The sequence below is a fragment of the Macrotis lagotis genome, chromosome X, assembly GCF_037893015.1.
Source record: "Macrotis lagotis isolate mMagLag1 chromosome X, bilby.v1.9.chrom.fasta, whole genome shotgun sequence".
Lineage (NCBI taxonomy): Eukaryota > Metazoa > Chordata > Mammalia > Peramelemorphia > Peramelidae > Macrotis > Macrotis lagotis.
In genome coordinates this window covers 331,656,131-331,675,971 of record NC_133666.1, presented here as the reverse complement: position 1 = coordinate 331,675,971, position 19,841 = coordinate 331,656,131, and the positions used below count along the sequence as shown (strand labels likewise).

The following is a 19,841-nucleotide window of genomic DNA, read 5'->3' as shown; positions in this document are numbered from 1 at the left end:
ATCACAAGCACTCCTTTCTGTCCTAAAATTATGAGAAGAGATCCTGCTCCCTTATAGGCAGTAAACTCTATTGTACTTTTCTGCTCCTTTTCCCCGAGACTGGAGCCCCAGACTGTGACACAGATCTGAGCACCTATCCAATAGGGTTGTTGTGGGGACCAAAATCCTACCTCAGTAATAGCAGTCTCCACTGACTGCCTTGCATTCATGACCTAGCACTCAGGTGGCTCTGCAGGCCTGCTTTTCTTCTCTTGGGGCTGGGTCTGTGCTGAGACCTGTGTTGGACTGAGCTCTGCACAGTTTTCCTGCTGACCTTCCAAGTTTGCTTTGGCAATCCCTGGGACTGCTAAGGGACCTGGAAACACCCTCCCCCACACTCACACACACACACACACACACACACACACACACACAGCCTATGCCTCAATGACTGGAGCTGGTTTATTCTGGCATGGCATGAGTTGCCCTGTGGGTCCTTTCTAAGGGCCTGGTGTAACAGACCCTTCTCACTGACCTTCCAAGTTGTCTTGGGTTGGAAAATTGATTTACTCAGTGTTTTTGTGGGTTATACCACTCTAGAATTTGGTTAGAATTATTATTCAAAGTTATTTGGAATGGTTTAGGGGAGAACTTGAGGGAGTCCCTGCCTTTACTTCTTAATTCTTGAAGAGGACCATGACATCAACGTCAGGAAGATGATATCATGACTTACAAATGAATTGAGTTAAAGTGAAGAAAGGCTGTACAAAGTCCTCCTTCAAAGAATAGTAAAGGGAGAGCTAGGTGGCGCAATGGATAGAGCACCAGCCCTGAAGTCAGGAGGTCCTGAGTTCAAATGCAGTCTCAGAAATTTATAATTACCAAGTTATGTGACATTTGGTAAATCACTTTACCCATTGCCTTGCAAAAAGAAAAAAATTAATAATAATAACAGTAATAATAATACTGTCATTTTTATAACATGTTGAGGTTTGAAAAAGAGTTCTCACATAATATCCCATTTGATCCTTATAAAAACTCTGACAAGTAGGTATTGTTATTATCATCATTTTACAGATGAGGAAACTGAAGCAAACAGAGATTAAGTGACTTGCCCAAAAGTGTTTGAGGAAGGATATGTACTGTTTCCTTGCAAGTGAGAAGCTGGTCTCAGAATACCAGGAAGCATCATGACTATGTTTATACCCAGGTTTCCTGGGTAGGAGCTAGTAACCAAGAGAGTGAGAATAAGTGAATGAATCAAGCATTTATTAAATGTTTTCTCTGTCCAAATCCTATGCACTAGGATACAAATGGAAAAAAAAGACTTTATTCTCAAGGAGATCATATTCTAACAAGGAAGACAAGGCAAACTCTGAGCGAAATGAAAAGGTTCCATGGTCCTTGGGGTTCAGAGTCTCTTTTTTGAATGTCATTTCCATGATTATATTGGGATTTATTATCTATTTCTGGTACTGAACCATTTGATAGAACTAACAACTTTGGTGTCCAAGAACTTTCTTTTCTGAGTCTTCAATAGCTTGTGTCTGCAGCAACTGCAGGAGCAGTTAAATCTCCAGAAAACCATCACCCTGCAACATTACATCCAACTAAGAAACTCCTACTTCCTCAGTATCCCTTGCCCCAGTCCTTCCTTCCCTCTAATTGGAGAGAGTGAAAATCAGGCATCTGGAAGCTCCTCCCAGAACTTCCACTCATTTCATTAGTTCCATGACTTCAGTTGCCTGAACTTCATCATGCCCACACTAGTGACCCTGCATCTTTCCTTTTCTGTATATTCTAAGGTTATTTTCCCACATTATGTTGAGCACCTTGAGGACAGGGACTGTCTTTTGCTTTCTTTGTATCCCAATGCTTAGAACTACAATTGGTACATAGTAGGTGCTTAAATGTTTTTTACTGACTGACTAATAGATTGTAGTCTGGATCTCCAAAGGATAGCAACTAGATTGTGAAATAGAGTACCCAGCCTGGAGTCAGGAAGACTCAAATCTTCCTGAATTCAAATCTCACCTCAGACACTTACTAGTTGTATGACCCTGGGCAAATCACTTCAACCTGTTTGTCTCAGTTTCCTCATCTATAAAATGAGCTGGAGTTGGAAATATGGAACCATTCTGGTATCTTTGCCAAGAAAACTCCATATGAGATCATGAGGAGTCAGACACTGCTAAGCAACAACAAAATCTTCAGTTGCTTTCCTAGATGATGTCATAGGACATGAAACTATAATCTCTATCTGGGGTTAGGTTTAGGGCCCTGGGATGACACCATCAGGGTCTGGAGGAGATGGCACTGCTTTAGCTAGGGAAGCATGTCTGATTTGCATGTCATGATAGCCACTGACTTGAGGCAAAGGGGTCAAGTTGACCCCCTCCACTAGGCTTTTTAGGTAGCTGTGTTGTTTGTTCTTTATTCTCAAAGGCAACCATGACATCAGGGAGGTGACAAGCACATGAACTGGATTTAAATGAGGGGTGCTGTGCTAAGTCACCATCCTCTTTCTCCTCCAGAGCCATCTGGGTCTAGTGACCAGACATGAATCAGGTCAACTGGAGATGGCCCTGGATGTGAGGCAATCAGGGTTAAGTGACTTGTTCAAAGTTACACAGCTAGAAAAATGGCTGGATTTGAATTCCTATCTTCCTGCTTCCAAGGCCAGTGTTCTATCCACCCTGCCACCTAATAGTGCCTTCAACTTAGTAGACACTAAAATGTTTATTTAATGTTTTTGTAATGTACTTACTTTTCCATTCTTATTTCCTATGACTTCTCTTCAAGAGCTCTCCCTCCTAATGCTCTGATAGAGAATATTTTATCTCCCCCCCTCCATGACTTTTCACAGGTCTGGACTGCACACCCTCCTCTCTCCTAGATTCCTCCGAAGTACAACTCTGTGAGCACAATGAGGTCTTTCGTGATCAAAAGACACCCTCTCCTTGAAATTATTTTGTATTTTCTTTGTATTTGCTTCCTTGTACACATGCATTCTTTCCTCACTCTTCTTTCACACAGGAGAATATAAGCTCTAGGAGAGTTACCATTGTATTGTAAAGTCTAAGGTGCTTTGCATGCATGAAAGTTTAGTAAATGGTTTTTTGAATTTGAGTTGAAATGCATATTTGTATTGTAAAGTAGAAGGAAACTCTCCACTCTAAACCAGTTGCCTGTTTCAGAGTTCTAGTTCAGCCTGGGTGACTCCATGCAATTCAATTAATGGCAACTGTCTTACAAAAGACAGTATCCAGCCATCGCTGCCGCTACAACCACCAGTCCTCTGGACCAATGCAGTTAGCCCCACGGAAATAAATAGCTTGACTACTGAGGGTACCGTCCCTCCACTGCAAACATCTTTCCGAGCTGGGTGGAGGGCGGCGGGGCGAGCAAAGAAAGGAAAGGATGCAGCATGTTTGCACGCGACATTGTGTTCCCACTTTATCTGCTTAGAGGAGGAAGGGTCTGGCTACAGAGCTTCTAGTCAACGTCTCCGAGTCAAACTTGCTCCCCAAGCGCTGCCGGCAGAGGCGCCCAGCTGAAAAAAAGCAGAGAGAGGAAGAAATCCGTTTACCAGAGCTAGAACAGCAGACGGAAAAGAAAACAGAGAACCTTGGAGAGACCGCGGAGTTCGAATGGGGGCGGAGAACCTAGCTTTTGTATGAAAATCTCCTGAGCTGGGACGCTGAGTTTGGTCAGATTTGCTAGGGGGCTCCCGTTAGCTTCACCACAAGGATTCCTGAGATTTGCCTGGAAGGTAAGTTCCCCCAAAGGGTAGTATTGATTTTCCATTCCATCTTCGCTAAAGTCTGCCAGATGTGCCCCAGTCCTGTTAGGTCTTCTGCTCTGGGTGCTCTATAGTGAGTTAAACAAAAGAAAAATAAGTCATTAAAAAAACCGGGACCACGGGACAGACCTTTCCCGTAGGGGAAGCACGTCCCTCCCAACTTCTCGAACTGTTCAAAGAGGTCCCCATGAAGTCAGGAGTGATGTGGTGGGAAGAGTACATGTAAAGATTCGGGAAGCCCTCGTACTAGATGCTGCCCCTAACTTTTGTCGAGTCAAGACCCTGCTTGGGCCTCCTTAATTATCTTTCAAGGAGGAGGTTGAATTGGATCAACCCTAAAGTGCCTTCCAGATCTAATATTCTCTGAATCAAAGAGGGTAAGGAGGAAGCTATAGTTAGAAGAATCTGCTGTTTAGGTTAGACTCTGGGGTTCTGAATTGAATAGAATTCATAATAATAATAGCAATTTTTATAATTTATGCATTTCTAGAACACAGCTCAGTTTTACTTAAACAAAAAGAGGCAAACTTTTTAGTTCACCAAGTTCCCTATCCTTGTGCAAAGAAAAAAAGTCTGCAAATAGCTAACATATTATAAAGTATTTTAAGTTTTGAAACTCACTGTGTGTGCATTATCTTGTTTGAAGCTCAGGACAATCCAGAGTAGCTATTATTCTCTCCATTTTCCAAATGAAGCAACTCAGAGAAGTTGAAAAAAATTATCCACTTATGTAGTTAGTAAGTGTCCATAGATTTCAGAAGTCATATATTTCTGGATAGAAGGAATGTAATTAGATGCCATCTGTTCTACCATTTAACAGATGGGGAAAGTGAGGCCCAGGGAGATTAAGTGCAGCCCTCTTTCCATTAGAACCATCTACCCACCTAGGTAGATGAGTAGGAAGTGGATTCCAGTCCTCCCACAAATCTTTCCCCCCACACAAACTGCACCCAAGGGCCTAAGCCCTGGTTCTTGGCGCTAAAGGCAGGGGATGTGGTCAAGCTAAGACTCGTTCCCCAAGACTCTGGGAGACCTTAGCATTGTAGCAGCAATTTTTTTGGTCTGGTGCATGAGGTTTGGGCTTTGGCTCAAGGGCTCAAAAGACACTTTCCCCCCCAGCGCAGAAACCGGATGCCTCTCCAGCCAATTCCCTACAATTTGGGGACTGAACTTTAAGACAGGTATCTTCCTCCAAGTGCCACCTCCTCTAACTATAGGGTGCAGGATGTGCTGGGTGGGCTAGTCCCTTGGCTTCTCTGCTTCTGGTTCCCCTCTCCAAAAACAAACCCTTTCTCGGCTAGGGGAGGTGAAGAAAGGCAGAACGAAAGTTGGAGAGTTGCCCACTTCGGTTCAGTGTTCTAGGAGCCTACTAAGCCTTGGGACCTCCCGCTACCGAGCTGGAAGTCAAAAGGCGACGATCATTTATGAGTCTGGGAGGGGGGCTGGGGAGGCAAGAGGAATTTGGCCCCAGAGTAGAGAGGGAGGAGTGGAGAGGGAGGAGTGAGGCGCGGCGGGGCGGGGCCGGGGGGAGGATTCACCAAGCAGGGAGCCCTAAACTGAGACTGAAAGAAACCTTGAAGTCCCACAAGAACCAATGGCCAGTTCCACTGGCTCGCGTCTTTAGAGAAGTCTGCCAGGCAGACCCGCAGACTTGGAAAGGGAAACGAAGTCAAACCAGTTGAGTCTTGGAAAAAATAATCATCTGGAGGGCCAGCTTCCTCTATAACAGGTAAGGAAACGACTCGGGAAGAAGTCCTTGACCCCTTCAAGAGCAAAGAACTTACCTGACTGCTTCTTTGCGCCCCACCTCTCTGCGCTGGGGTCTTCCGGACTCCCACCCTCCTCTCCCCACGTTCCCGCATCTACCCGCCTAACCCACTTTTGCCCACTGTTTCTTTGGGTCGACTCTCTTGGGAGTGGGACTTTGCACCCACCTTCCGCACCACCCTGCTTGACTTGAGGGTCAAGGCACAAGAAGTCCCTTAGGGCACAAGAACTCCACGTGGGTTTGGAGGTGAGGGTCAGTAGAGCGAGCGGGAAGCATCCCCACCCCCAAGTAAGGCTGTGTCCGAGTCAGCTTGGAAAGTGCAACTCGTAATTGTGGGGAAACAAAGGTGGGCAGGAATCTGCTGCTCCCTGAGTCACCTCGCTCCGGGATTAGGTGAAGGGAACGGCTTTGTTTTGTGCTTCCGTGCTTTGAAATCAGAGTAGAGTCCTTAAAAAAATCTGTCCCCTCCCAAGCTCCGAAGAAACTCTCATCTCTTGGGCATTGGGGCTGCATCCCGGCCTGGAGTCTGGGACTCCAGTGTCCACCACCCCTGAACAACCTCGTTCTTTTCAATCCAGTTTTTTCTACAGTGAACTGGGAGGAGCTGTTGCAGGTTGGAGAGTATATGACATGCAAGAAAACATATTAATGGGAGACCATGCATCCAGAGAAAGCAATTCTGTCCATCCTTCTCCAGGACATGGACTTTTTCATTTTCATAACTGGGGAGTCGCCAGTGCGGACTTACATAGTGGGGAGGGGGGGGTGGCAATATGTGCTTGTTGATGCTGGTTTCGTGTCACAATTCTCACTTTAGTGAATCAGAGAACCTGGCAGTATATAACTAGTCTAGTTCATTCCTCCCAAAGACATAAAGGGACCTGTGATCGGCAAGATCCAATACTGTAAAAAAATAAGTAGAATTTTCTCAACAAATACACTATCTAAGGAGCTTTGTAAGAAAGATGATTCATTGGGGACTAGAGTAGAGGGTCAGCTTTATGAGAAATACTATGTCTGCCTGGGGAAATCTTTACTTCTGTGTCACAGGACTCAAGGAAAGAAAAAGGAAAACATGTCCAGTTCTCTCCTCTCCCCACTGAACTTAGTGGAAAGCTTTGGCTTTAGAGGGCAATGAGGCTGGACACCCATGGCCCTTTATAGGAGAGAAAAAGATTTATCTTCTGCAGCTATTACTTTGGGAATTTGTGTCTACCTACTTCCAAAATGTGCTGTGTGTGTGTGTGTGTGTGTGTGTGTATGTGTGTGTATTAAATGGATATACTTCCTTTTCATTTCAAGTTCATATAGGTGACTGAAGAAGAAACAAATTAAATGACCTTTTATAAAGCACAAATGTCAAAGCTTTGAAATCTAGGTAGGTTAATGCCACCTTCTACTGAGATCTTTCTTAAGTATTTTCTAAACCAAATGCTTCTTTAAACAACAAAAATCTAAATCTATTTGCTGGGTTTGCCTTTGGGGAAGATATGATTCTAACAAGGCAAAATGTTTAAGACAACTGAAACAACTGGCATTAAAGTAATTTCCTTTGGAAAAGAGTTGCAGGAAAACAATCCTTTCAGAGGTGACCATCATGTTTATAATTCTGTGCTTTTGTAAAGACTGTTACATGATGAAGCATCACGGTAGAATGAAAGCATATGAATTTGGAGTAGGTAGACCTGGATTCAAATTTTGCTATTTGTCTGCATAACCATGAGGAAGTCACAACTTTTCTGGGTCTCAGTTTTCTTACCTTTTAAAAGGGAATTTCCAAAACTATGATCCTAATTGGAAATTGGAATAAATGAATATTTTAACCCAACTTTTCCTGTTGGATTGTAAATAGTATAATATTAAGAACAGCTTAAAGTGTCTTAATCATGAGCAAAATTGAGGTGCCTTAGTGTCCCTTTAATATGTTGCAAAGAAATTTACTTATATGGTAAAGCTTCTGGGCATAGTAGATGTTCCTGGTTTTTCTCTCCTTGAATTGGTTGATATTATAAATCATGAAACCATATGCATATTTCTTTGATGTTTGGTAGTGGGGAGGGGAGGGGTTGGAGGAGGAGGAATGTAAGAGAGGTTGTGTGGGGTGAATGTTATATCAAAAGACATTCATAGAAGAAAGGTTTGATAATGTCTTTGTTCTGCAGCTAGCTACATTTTATATCCATTTCAGAAGATTTTACCTATCTTTATTTTGCTTTTTATTTTTAGAATCAATATAAGAAGTGCATATATTATTTTTAAATATTTTTTGATACATGATTTTGATGAATATTAAATTACCATCCATAAATAAGTGTTGTACTCAAAGCAAAGCAAGTTTTTGGTACTGGAGCACCAAATCTGGAGAGTTACACTTCTTGTTTAATGTAAGGAGTACATCTATTTATCACTCTTTCCCTTTAATAGGTGCTTTATAGTTTGGTTCTCCATTATTTTCCTTTTTCATTCCATCATATTAAGTGCCATATAATACATGATATATCTACAAGTAGTTCTTGCCTGTTAAATAATTTTCTTTGTGTTTTTTTTTACATTGATGATCCACACAGGGAGAAGCTTCATAATACTTCATCATTCCCAAGTTTGTCCATAATTCAAGTTAAATCCCCAGTGGGACAGATGTCTTCAGTGGTGGCCCCAGCTAAAGAATCCAATGCCATGGGTCCCAAGGAAATGGAACTCATTCTTGTTAAAGAACAAAATGGAATGCAATTCACCAATTCAACCCTCCTTAACCCAGCCCAAACCAGCATTGAAACAGAAGAAAGAGAGACTTGGAGCAAAAAGATTGACTTTCTCCTTTCTGTGATTGGCTTTGCAGTAGACCTTGCTAATGTTTGGAGATTTCCTTACCTCTGCTACAAAAATGGAGGCGGTAAGGCCTATGCATTTCTAACAACTATAACTTGGGTATTTAATGGATAAGAATAAATAGATGCAAGACATTCATAAATTTTCTGTAATTGTCAGTAAAAATAATGTCATTAAATGTTTTAATGGAAAGAGAACTGGACTAGATGTCAAAAGACTTGGGTTCAAGGCCTACATCTTACTAATTGACTTTGCAACTTTGACCAAGTCACTTGACTTAGGAGCTGGGATTTTCTCACCTATAAAATACTAAGGCTGAACCTAATGATTTCTAAGGTTCTTTCCAATTTGAATCTTCTGTAATTCTTTGATGATTTTGACCCACTATCTGTAGGATATATTTGAGGATATATATATATATATATATATATATATATATATATATATATATATATATATATATGTGTGTGTGTGTGTGTGTGTGTGTGTGTGTGTGTGTGTGTGTGTGTATGTATGTATACATATATATATACATCAAAGTGCTAGGATACTTTGAGTTATCTTTATAGGAAGTAGCATGGATTTGTGATGATCAGTCTATAATTTTATAATCTCAAAATGTTAGAAAAAAATCTTACAGATCATATTGATACTCAGAAAGATGAAGTGATTTGTCAAAGATTTTGGAATTAGCTAATAGCATAGCCAAGACTATTTTGATTTGTAAAAATTATTCTCCAAATCTTATAAAATTGAAATAAATGTACAGTTCTTATTGATTATGTAAGGTTCCCAATGTATTATAAAATATTTATGCAAATAAAAATAACAAATATTCTTTAAGCACCTAGAATGTTTCAGGAATTTATTGTGCTAAATACAAAATTAATATTAGATAACTATATCCAAAGGAGCTACTAGAATTTGGGTGAATTGGGAAAGGCATGAGTCTTGCCTTGAAGGAAAAGAAGAATGTTGTGAGGTAGAGAGTGAGGAAGAAATACATTTTAGGCATAGGGGTTGGCCAGTACAAATGCATGGAGTAAGCATGAAATGGAGTGTCATAAATGAAGAACAGAGGGAAGGCCAGTTTGACTGAATTGTAGAGTACAGGAAGGGAAATAATACAGAAAAAAAAAGAAGAATTGAGCCTATATTATGAAGGACTTTAAAAACCAAATAGAAGAGTTGATATTTTATCTAATAGGGAGTCTCTGGAGTTTTTGAGTGAGGGAGTGACTTGATCTGACCTTTACTAAAGAAAAAAATCACTTTGCTATGTGCAAAATGGATTATAGTGGTAAGAAAATTGAGGCCGAGATCAATAGGAAGTCAGTTGTCCAGGCAATGAAGGTCTGAACTAAGGTAGGTAGAGAAGAATTAGATTCTATAAACTTTATGGAGTTTATAAGCACAAAATTGATTGTTGATGAACTGAATGATTGATTATATAAAGGTCCACTCTAATCTATAAAGTGGATGAATGAAAATAAAAATAGTACTCTGCTATATCAGGCAGCTGAGTGGCCCAGTGGATAGAGTGCCAGGCCTAGAGTCAGGAAGATCTGAGTTCAAATTCAGCCTTAGTAACTTATCAGCTGTGTGATCCTGGGCAAATGACTTAACCCCATTGGCCTCATCTGTAAACTGAACTGGAGAAGAAAATGACTAATCATTTCAGTATCTCTACCAAGAAAACCTCAGATGGAGTCACAAAGTTTTCAACAGAACCAAACAACATCAAAAATTCAATTATATCATTCTCATCATAATTCATTTAAGGTTTAAATGTTTTAAGGTTTGCAAAGCACTTTGAAAATATTACCTCCTTGGCTATTTATTATCTCACAACAACTGTGGAAGGTAGGTATAATTATTTTCTTCATTTGACATTTGAGGAAACTGAATCAGACAATGGTTAAATGACTTGCCCAGTCTAAACATGACTTAGGGTGTAAGATCAAATTTGAACTTTGATTTTCCAGAGCTCTAACCACTGTTATCATCTAGCTGCCTCTGCCATAAATTCAACTTCAAACTAATTTATAAACTAGTATATATATTTATATAAACATATATATGTATATTCATTAAACATTTAGGTAATAAGTATATCTCCTTCATTAGATTGTTAGGTCCTTAGGAGTATGGGTTGTCCTTTGCCCTACTTTGGATCCCCACTGCTTAGTACATGTACCTAGTACATTATAGGTATTTAATAAATGCTTTTGACTTCCATAACTTGGCCCATAATTTCCTCACATATAATCTGAAAAAAATGTTGCACTAGCAGATATCTAAGCTCTATCAGATCTTTAAATCTTATGATTCTAGAATCTAGAATTCTGACTTTCAATATGAGACTGCCTCTTCTATTTATTATTCCTCTAATTATTATGGTAGAAAGTACCAATATAGTACCAATATTGGACAGGAACTAATGTAATCTTACTTCATAGAGACTGACACTGATCAAGGTGTGATAGCCAGTCTAACTAATGAGGCACAGATATTAGTTGTAAAGGCATATACATATCTATGTATATAATGTAGGAACAAATATATTATATACATAATTTTTCCAAAAAATCTAAACCTCATTTTAATCATATATTTAAAAGCAATAAGAAATATAGGTATTAAAATTCTAGTTTATCTTTAATCATAAAGACTAATTTATATTATCATATTCAGTCATTTTGATATTTTGATATGTGATACCATTTTTAAATTGTCTGAATTTTTCTTCCAAATTTCAAAATATAGATAACATTTTTTCATAAATGACTATTTTATTCTTATTTAAAAGAGAAATACATTCAATTTTACTTTCAATTAAAAGTTCATTTATCCATCCATCTATCCATGCATATATTCATACATATAGAAATATAATGTAAGCATATTTGTTTAATGTAAGTATATATTTGTTTATAAGGGTATGTGGGCGTGAGTAATTATACACATCTTATTTATATATAGTTATTTCAATCCTTCATTAGACTGTTTGCTCCTTGGGAACTTCATGACCCTATTTAGGGTTTTTTTGGCAAAGATACCAGGGTCTTTGCCATTTATTTCTCTAATCATTTTAAAGATGAGGAAATGATACAGGGTAAAGTGACCTGCCCAGGATCCATAACTGATGTGTTTGAAGCTGGAATTGAACTCACAAAGATAAGTTTTCCTGACTCCAGGTTAGATTCTCTATCCTCTGTGTCACCTAAATGCCCTGCCATTGTTCTGTTCTGCTTCTGTATAGAATCAACATTGCATCCCTGAGGACAGGGGCCCAGAATAACTGGTACTTCTCCCAAACAATGGCAGGCAAACTGTCAACTCCATTTCCCCTTATCCCTGTAATTTATTGAAAGGAAACTCTCTTCTCTCTACTTCTCCCCATAAACTCATCCCCTTACACCTCAATCACAAATGTTCACAATTCATCTTCTCCCCTCATGTTCAAGCACATCCTCTGAAACTCCCAACTATCTTTTTAATGGATGTCCCTTCATCCCGAGTCTCTCATAAAAATGTACTTGTTCCATCTTTTAGAGTTAACAGAAGCTTTCTCATATCAGATGCATTTTCCCTCATGCTAGCCAACATCCTAGACCAAGGAGAAGAGTAGACACACTCTTTGATTCTCACTTCCAGACCCCCTTTCCCATTACTGAGACGGTTGTGCTCTTTTGAGTAGCACTCAATCTGTCCATAACCCTTAGCCACAATTGTTGGGAAGAATCGTACGCTGGAAAGAATGCTAGATTGGAAGTCAGAGAATCTGGTTTGGCGTAATAATTTTACTGCTTACTATCTGTGTGATCTTAGGAAAGTTACTTAACTCTCTGGACTTCTGTAAAAATGAGGGTATTAGACTAGGTAGAGTTTAATATTCCTTTTAACTTCACATATACAGTCTATTAGTCTCCAGGCATTCTTTTTCTTATCTCAAGGAAGTTAGTACCTGGTCTACATTCTTCCCTGCCACTTCAGGATCTAATTTCATACTCAAGGACTTTGATATCTGGGTTCCTATGCTCTCAAACATCTTAGCCTGCTAAATCATCAACTTTCACAATCTGTGACCCTCATCTATATTCCACCTCAGCTCCTGAGAGGAATGATCACACCACCTGTAACTGTGCTATTTCCATTATTTTTATTAGAAAGTTATTTTGTCTGATAACAAATTATTTTCCTTCCTTCTTTCCCTCTGCCTCCCTCCTAAACCCATAACCTCCCATCCTTCTGTCTCATCTTATTCATCTAATTCATCACCCCTATTATTCTTCACTTTATTTCTACACTGAGGTAATTCAGAATTGAAAGACAGAGGGAAGTATAAGGTCAAGTTAGATATTTCTATCCTGAAAACATTAAGAGGATATGGTTTTAGCAGGTTGAACAGGAAAAAAGTTTCCAATGGGAAATAAAATTTCTTATTATCCTTTAGGGACTAGTCTACCAATAGTCATTCACATCAATATCTAGCTTTTTGGAATCACAAAAAGAGACTTAAAGTCTTAATTCTTCAATCTTCATTTATCACTTTCCTATATTGTATTTACAGAGTGATTTCAGAAACACTAACATATTCATAAAATCAAAATGACTGAAATTATCTTGCTGTTGTAATGACATTCTTTGCACAATCAAATTTAATGAGTTGTTGAAAACCTAGAGAATGTTCTTGTCTGGTAATGGTGATCTATGATAGAGATATCAAGCTTAAGATCTTTCAGCCACAACTACAAAACTCCCAAGTGCTGCTCAAACTAGATTAAGATAGAATTCAGAAATTTTTAATAAAGTAAAAAGTTAATGTAGATAATGTTAATTTGTGATTTTCCAAGTCAATATTGTGGCTCTTGGGATCTGTTTCTATTTGAGTTTGCCACCACTACTCTGTAGGACAGACCCTATGTTCTAGACTTGTGATTACGACTCATGCCTCCATTCTCACAAACCAGTAATACTATATAGACTTCCACCAGTCCCAGCCTGGTCTCAGTGGCCTGACTTCATGAAAATTTTCAGTAATTCTAATCCTCTAATCCATAGTAATATGCCTATGTTAATATGGGGAAACATAGATAAGAATTCCAAATCATCTCTTTATCAACCTCACTTAATATTCATTCAGCATGGTATAAGGGAATGATGACCTTAGAATCCGTGGTTTTGATGCTGCTTAACACAGTCTCTGAAACTAATAAAATGCATGATTATAGGCAAGTCCCAAAACCTCTCTTACAATTTCCTTACTTTTAAAATGAGGACAAGAACTCTTGTACTACCTACTTTTAGGACTGTTCTGAAGGGACCATACACTTTGTCACTAAAAGAAGTGAACTCTTTGTTTCAATGACAAGAATCTTACTGATCACCTTGGTTATTACATGTTATCCTTACTTTACAGGAGCCTTCCTGGTCCCATACTTGTTTTTCATGGTGATTGCTGGAATGCCACTTTTCTACATGGAACTGGCATTAGGACAATTCAATAGAGAAGGAGCTGCTGGAGTCTGGAAAATCTGTCCAATATTAAAAGGTAAAGTTGTGGGGTGGCTAGATGGCATAGTGGATAGAGCACCGGCCCTGGAGTCAGGAGTACCTGGGTTCAAATCCGGTCTCAGACACTTAATAATTACCTAGCTGTGTGGCCTTGGGCAAGCCACTTAACCCCACTGCCTAGCAAAAATCTAAAAAAAAAAAAAGCTAAAGTTGCAATTTGGCGAATGGGATGAAGATCCTATTCAAATACATAGGAAAAATAGAAGAAATAAAAGAAGAAAAAAGGAAGGATAGAAAGGAGGGAGAGAGGAAAAAGGAAGAAAGAAGAAAGGAATAAATGAAGGAGGGAAGGAAGAAAGAAATGAAGGAAAGAGGAAATGTATAATGGAAGGAAGAAAGAAATTAAGGAAGGGAAGAGGAAAAGAAAGAATAAATGGAGGAAAATAAGGGAAGGGGAAAAAATAACACGAAAGAAGGGAGGAGTGGAGGGAGGGAGAGGATGGGAGCTAAGAGGAGTTAAGAAAGACAAAAAATGAGAGAGGAAAGAAGGAAAGAAGAGAAGGATTGATTTAAACCCTTATGGTGAAGGCACAGTACTAAATGCTGGGGATTAAAATACAAGCAAAAAGAAAGACAGTCCCTGCCCTCAAAGAACTTAAAATACAATGGAGAAAGACAAGACCCAAAAGGGATCTGAGGAGAGGGGAGGAGGAAGAGGCTGAAAGAACTGAATATGGAGGCATGGTTTAAAATTATAGAGGTCAGCAATTGGGCTAGGAAGGGAATGAAAGGTTGGTTCAGGCTCTACCAAAAAAAAATAGAGGTTTCAGGAGGAATTTATCAATGGGAGAAGAAAGAAAGATTTATAAAGATGTATCCCAGGTTCATAAGGTCATAGGTGTCACAGGTCAAGGAAAATTCAGGTAATGAGGAGTGGCAGAGGATGGTTTTTAGTCTGTAAGTAAGGAACAGATCCAGGAAGCCATTTCAATCAGTAAAAATATCTAACATTTTTCTCTGGATTTGTTCAAAAGCATGAATTTTAAACCTCATTTTACACATATACATACACACACACACACACACACACACACACACACACACACACAAACTTATTTTAGTCCTATTTAAAAAATTCAAAATCTGGGGGGCAGTTAGGTGGTACAATGGCTAGAGCACTGGCCCTGGGGTCAGGAGGACCTCAGTTCAAAGTCAGCCTCAGACACTTAATAATTACCTAGCTGTTTGACCTTGGGCAAGTCACTTGACCCCCCCCATTGCCTTGCAAAAACTAAAAAAAAATCAAAATCTGTTCAAGATTCCATTCCTTAGTATTAAAATCCATATCAGTTTTGATTTGGGGGATGTCAACTTAGAAATGCTCATTTGTTGTAAGTTTTTGGTTGATCTTTGAAAGAAAGTACATCTGCTTCTGAATCACCTGATTTTATATCAGAAACTTTAAATAAACTCTGTTTATTTTAAAGTAAAATTAGGAAAGCAGGGCCAAGTTGTACTCCCAGAAAAAGACAGTACAGAAGACAACTATAAAGCTGAAAGAATTCACTCTGACCAGTTCTCTAGAGTATTAGATGACCACAGGAGAACATTGTTTGATAGTTGCCTTAAACTTCACTTTTTTCCTATAGATACAATTTCATAGGCCTCCTCCTTCCTAAGAATTGCTTTCAAAGGGCAAAAGGTAGTGGAAAGAACACTGGATTTGGAATAAAAGATTTTGGGTTTTTCATTTCCTTTTCATGGTCTTGGATAAGTCATTTACACTTGATATCTCTGACTCTCAATCTACGGCTCTATAAAATAAGGGGGTGTAGTCTAAGTAATTTCCTAGATTCTAAAGAAATTTCAATTCTAAACCCTATGATACTATGTTTTCATTGGGGATGAGCATCCTCCACTCTACCAATCCTAGCACCACTTTCACCTGAATTAATGTAAAGACATCTAAGTCTAGTTGATCTCACAATTTGCTGAATAATTGCTCACTGAGATTATTCTGTTCCTTGCCCTTGAAGTAATAACTATTTATTATTATATTCTCATTATTATTTATTGAACCTATTTATCCATTTTAAGATGAGCATTGTTCAATGATCTATATGGATATTTACTAAGAAGTTCTAAAAGCTACATGTGATAGAAGAGCAAGAAAAGTAGAAGGTGCCTAATAAATATTGACTGATGTATTGATTGCTTCTGTTTAGGATTCTATTCTTTGAGCTAATTATCTCCACTTCCTTAAATCAATCTAGCATGGTTTTATAGTTCATCTTGGTCACTCCTCTCTGTATGTTCACTAACTTTTCTATGTATTTCCTAAAATATGACACCTCAAACTGAATACAGTTCTCCAAATGTTATTCAGTTAGAGCAGAGTATATAGCTGAACTATCACCTCAATAGTCATGGACATCTTGATCCTCTTCATTTAGTCATAGGTTGCATTTACTTTTGTGGCAACCATATTATACCATGGGCTGGTATTGGATCTTCAATTATTTTTTTCAAATCAACGGCTATCCAGCCAAGTGTCTCTCATTTAATAATTCTGAAATTCATTTTTGAAGCCATGTTTTATTTGCATTTTTTTCCTATTACAACTCATTGTTTTAAAATTTGGTCCAATGTTCTAGCCAGTAAAAAAAAATCTTTTTGATCATGACTATCATACAACATGAAAGTTATCCCTTCTAGATTTTTGTCTTTAGCAATATTATCATGTACTACCAATATGTACATCTAGTCAGATTATTTCACCCCTTTAGTACTTGAAGACTCTGGTATCCCTGGTGTTATAATCTTTTTTGTTGTTGTTGAGCACCACATCTTCACTCTGAACTAGGCATCTTTCTTGATTTAAGGTCAGTGGGCTGCTCTTTGCTACCATCTGGTGGTCTTCTCTGCTTTGGGTCCTAGTAAGCCTTTCCCTGGCAAGAAAGAGCCAAAGCTATTTTTATCACACAGGCTAAAATTATGAGCCACTGCACTACAAAAGTCAGCAGAAATACCAGAATCAAATAAAGTATAAAAAAACTTATGTTTTACTTTTTAAAAATTAATGAAAATCTGCCCTCTTTCCCTCCCATTCCAACCTCACCTCTAATTGAGAACAATAGAAAAACAAAATCCCCCAAACATGTTTATAACATATGTAGTTAAGCAAATAAAATTTCCACAATGGTCATGTTTAGATAGCCCAATAATTTTAAAATTATTTCTTCTGGATCTGTTTTCAAGGTAAGTTGTTTTTCCAATGAGATATTTCACATTTTCTTCTAATTGTTGACTTTTTTGGAAGAGTTTTATTTCTTCCTGATTTCTTGCAAAGCATCAACTTCCTTTAGTTCCATTCTGCATTTGAAGGAGTTATTTTCTTCACAGAACTTTTTTATCTCCTTTCCCAGTGGGCCAATTCTGCTTTTTAAGACATTCTTCTCCTCATTTGCCTTTTGTTTTGCTTTTTTCTCATTAGGCCTAAACTGGTTTTTAACGTATTATTTTCTTCAGTATCTTTTTGTATATCTTTCACTAAACTGTTGATTTGGTTTTCATGATTTTTCTAATCACTTTCATTTTTCCTCCCAATTTTTTCCTCCATCTCCCTTAATTATTTTTCAAAGTCTTTTTTGAGCTCATCCATAGTCTGAGCCATTTTCTATTTTTCTTGGAGGTTTAGGATATGAAAGCTTTGATTTTGTCATCATCTGAGTATGTGTTTTGATCTTCCATGGGACTAAAGTAATTATGGTCAGATTCTTCTTTTTCTGTTGTTTACTCATTTCCTCAGCTCAAGACAGAACTTCCAAGGCTTTGGGGTATTTTGGGGGAGGACACCCCACTGGGACCTTTATTCCTCCTAGTTCTTATGCTCTCTTGCCTGTGCTTTGATATGTAGATGGACCCGTACTTCCCTCTGCCCTGGAGCTATAAGGAGGATCCTGGTATCTTAGCATGGAAGCCCAAACTGCAACCTGGATCTGAGTATAGGCAAACTGAAGAATCCCATCCTGAGGAAGAGCAGAGAAATCTCTGTAATCTTTCCTGACCCCTTACTGTCTCTGGGGGTGCAGGCTACTTTCTCCAGATTCTTGCTGCAGATTCTGCTGCCTGTACTCCTTACTCCACACTCATTCTGGTGTAGCAGAGTTCTCTCACTGCCCCTTCAAGCTGCTGCCGGTGATCTCTGGGCTGGGCTGGGCTGGACTGGGCTGCGCTGCAGCCATGGCTTTTTCCAATCCCCCAGTCCCAGTGAAACACACCTTTCCTGTGGAATTTCTAAGTTATCTTGGACTGGGAAAATGTATCACTCAGTATTTCTGTGGGTTCTGCCCCTCTACATTTTGGCTAGAGTCATAATTTTGGCTTTTGGAGTTTGCCTTCACGTCACCATCTTTGCTCCGCCCCCTGCACAATGGTCATGTTTAAAAAAATCTTATTCTGTACTCTGAGTCCTTTATCTTCCTCTCTGGGGGCAGGTAGCATATTTCATCAGTACTCTGGAATTATAGCTGGTGATTACACTATTCAGCATTCCTAATTAGTTTATAGTTGTTTATCTTTACCATATTGGCTGCCACCCTATAAATTGTTCTCCTGGTTCTGTTTACTTCATTCTGCATCAGTTCAAATGAAGTAGCTACCTGGTACAATGAATAGAACACTGGGCTGGAATAAGAAGATCTGTGATCAAATACAGCTGTAAACACTTACTAGCTATGTGACACTGGGCCATTCACTTAATTCTATCTGCCTCAGTTTCCTCAGCTATAAAATGGGTATCACAAAAACACCTATTTTCACAGGGTTGCTGTGAACATTAACTGAGAATAATATTTGTATAGGGCTTAGTAATGTATCTGGTACATAGTAGATGATTAGTAAGCACTCATTCTCTTCTTTTCCCTTTCTTCAAATAAATCTTCCCAGGTTTTTCTGAAGCTATATCTTTCATTGATTCTTACAATAATATTGCATAACATTTATATGCCATTACTTGTTTAACCATCTCTTGGAATGTGGGCTAAGAATCCTATTCTTTGTCACCTCAAAGAGTCACAAATATTTCTGCACATCTTTTGACTTTGTTCTACCTAAAACTAATCCCTCCCTTGAACTACCCTCTGACTTATTCCCCCTTCTTCCCTTTCCCTTCTATTTTGCTATTGAATGAAGATGTATTTTTGTACCCAACTGTGAGGGTACCATTCTGTCTTTTGAGCAGTTCAGAAGAGAGTGAATTTCAAGTGTCAACTGTTCCCATTATCCCTTCCTCCTTGTTTGTAATAGATGTCTATTTTAATTGTGTCAGATAATGGATTCCTTCTATGATCTCTATGATACTAGGGTTCAGAAGGGACACCTGTCATTTCTTTATATTAGAATATAAGCAGTTTATCCTCATTTAGTCCCTTATCATGGCTCATTTTTATTTACTTTTTAATATTTCTCTTTATTCCTGTCTTTGAATGTCAAAGTTTCTTCATAGCTTTGGTTTTTTCATCAGCAATATTTGGAAAACTTTAAATTAAAGGTTTGTTTTTTGCCTTTTAGGATTATATTCAGTTTTGCTGGGTAAATTACTCTTGACTATAAAACTATATACTTTACCTTCCAAATTAGTCTTAACTATAAGACTATATACTTTACCTTTATATTCCAAGCTCTTTGACCCTTGATAGTAGTGGCTACTCAGCCCTTTGTGAGTTTGACTATTACTCCTTGTAACTTGAATTTTTGCTGACTGTTTATAGTGTTTTGTTTTATTTGGTGTTGTTTTGTTTTATTGTGACCTGGAAGCTTTGGATTTTGGCTAAAATGTTTCTGGAATTTTTAATTTGGAGGTTTCTTTCAATGAATTACTGGTGAATTTTTTTCTATTTTCAACTTTTTTCTACTTTTTCTACTTTTCTGATTCTAAGAGATCTG

At 38.4% G+C, this 19,841-nt stretch overlaps 1 protein-coding gene and 1 long non-coding RNA gene across 3 annotated transcripts in view; one reads left to right on the top strand and one right to left on the bottom strand.

Moving 5' to 3' along the window:
- Positions 1 to 3,145: 3,145 nt before the first annotated feature.
- The window catches only part of LOC141502493 (uncharacterized), a 156,163-nt gene continuing 139,467 nt past the window's right edge, over positions 3,146 to 19,841 (bottom strand). Inside the window, exon 5 of one of the 2 annotated variants that reach the window (XR_012472554.1) lies at positions 3,146 to 3,532. This is a non-coding gene — a long non-coding RNA (uncharacterized LOC141502493). The remainder of the gene's footprint in view (positions 3,533 to 19,841) is intronic. The other variant, XR_012472553.1, reaches the window with a different exon arrangement.
- SLC6A3 (solute carrier family 6 member 3) overlaps positions 8,124 to 19,841 on the top strand; it is an 87,953-nt gene continuing 76,235 nt past the window's right edge. Inside the window, exons 1-2 of the mRNA XM_074201271.1 lie at positions 8,124 to 8,442; positions 13,801 to 13,932. Coding sequence (XP_074057372.1) covers positions 8,187 to 8,442; positions 13,801 to 13,932 — 388 coding nt within the window. The 5' untranslated portion in view covers positions 8,124 to 8,186. The remainder of the gene's footprint in view (positions 8,443 to 13,800; positions 13,933 to 19,841) is intronic.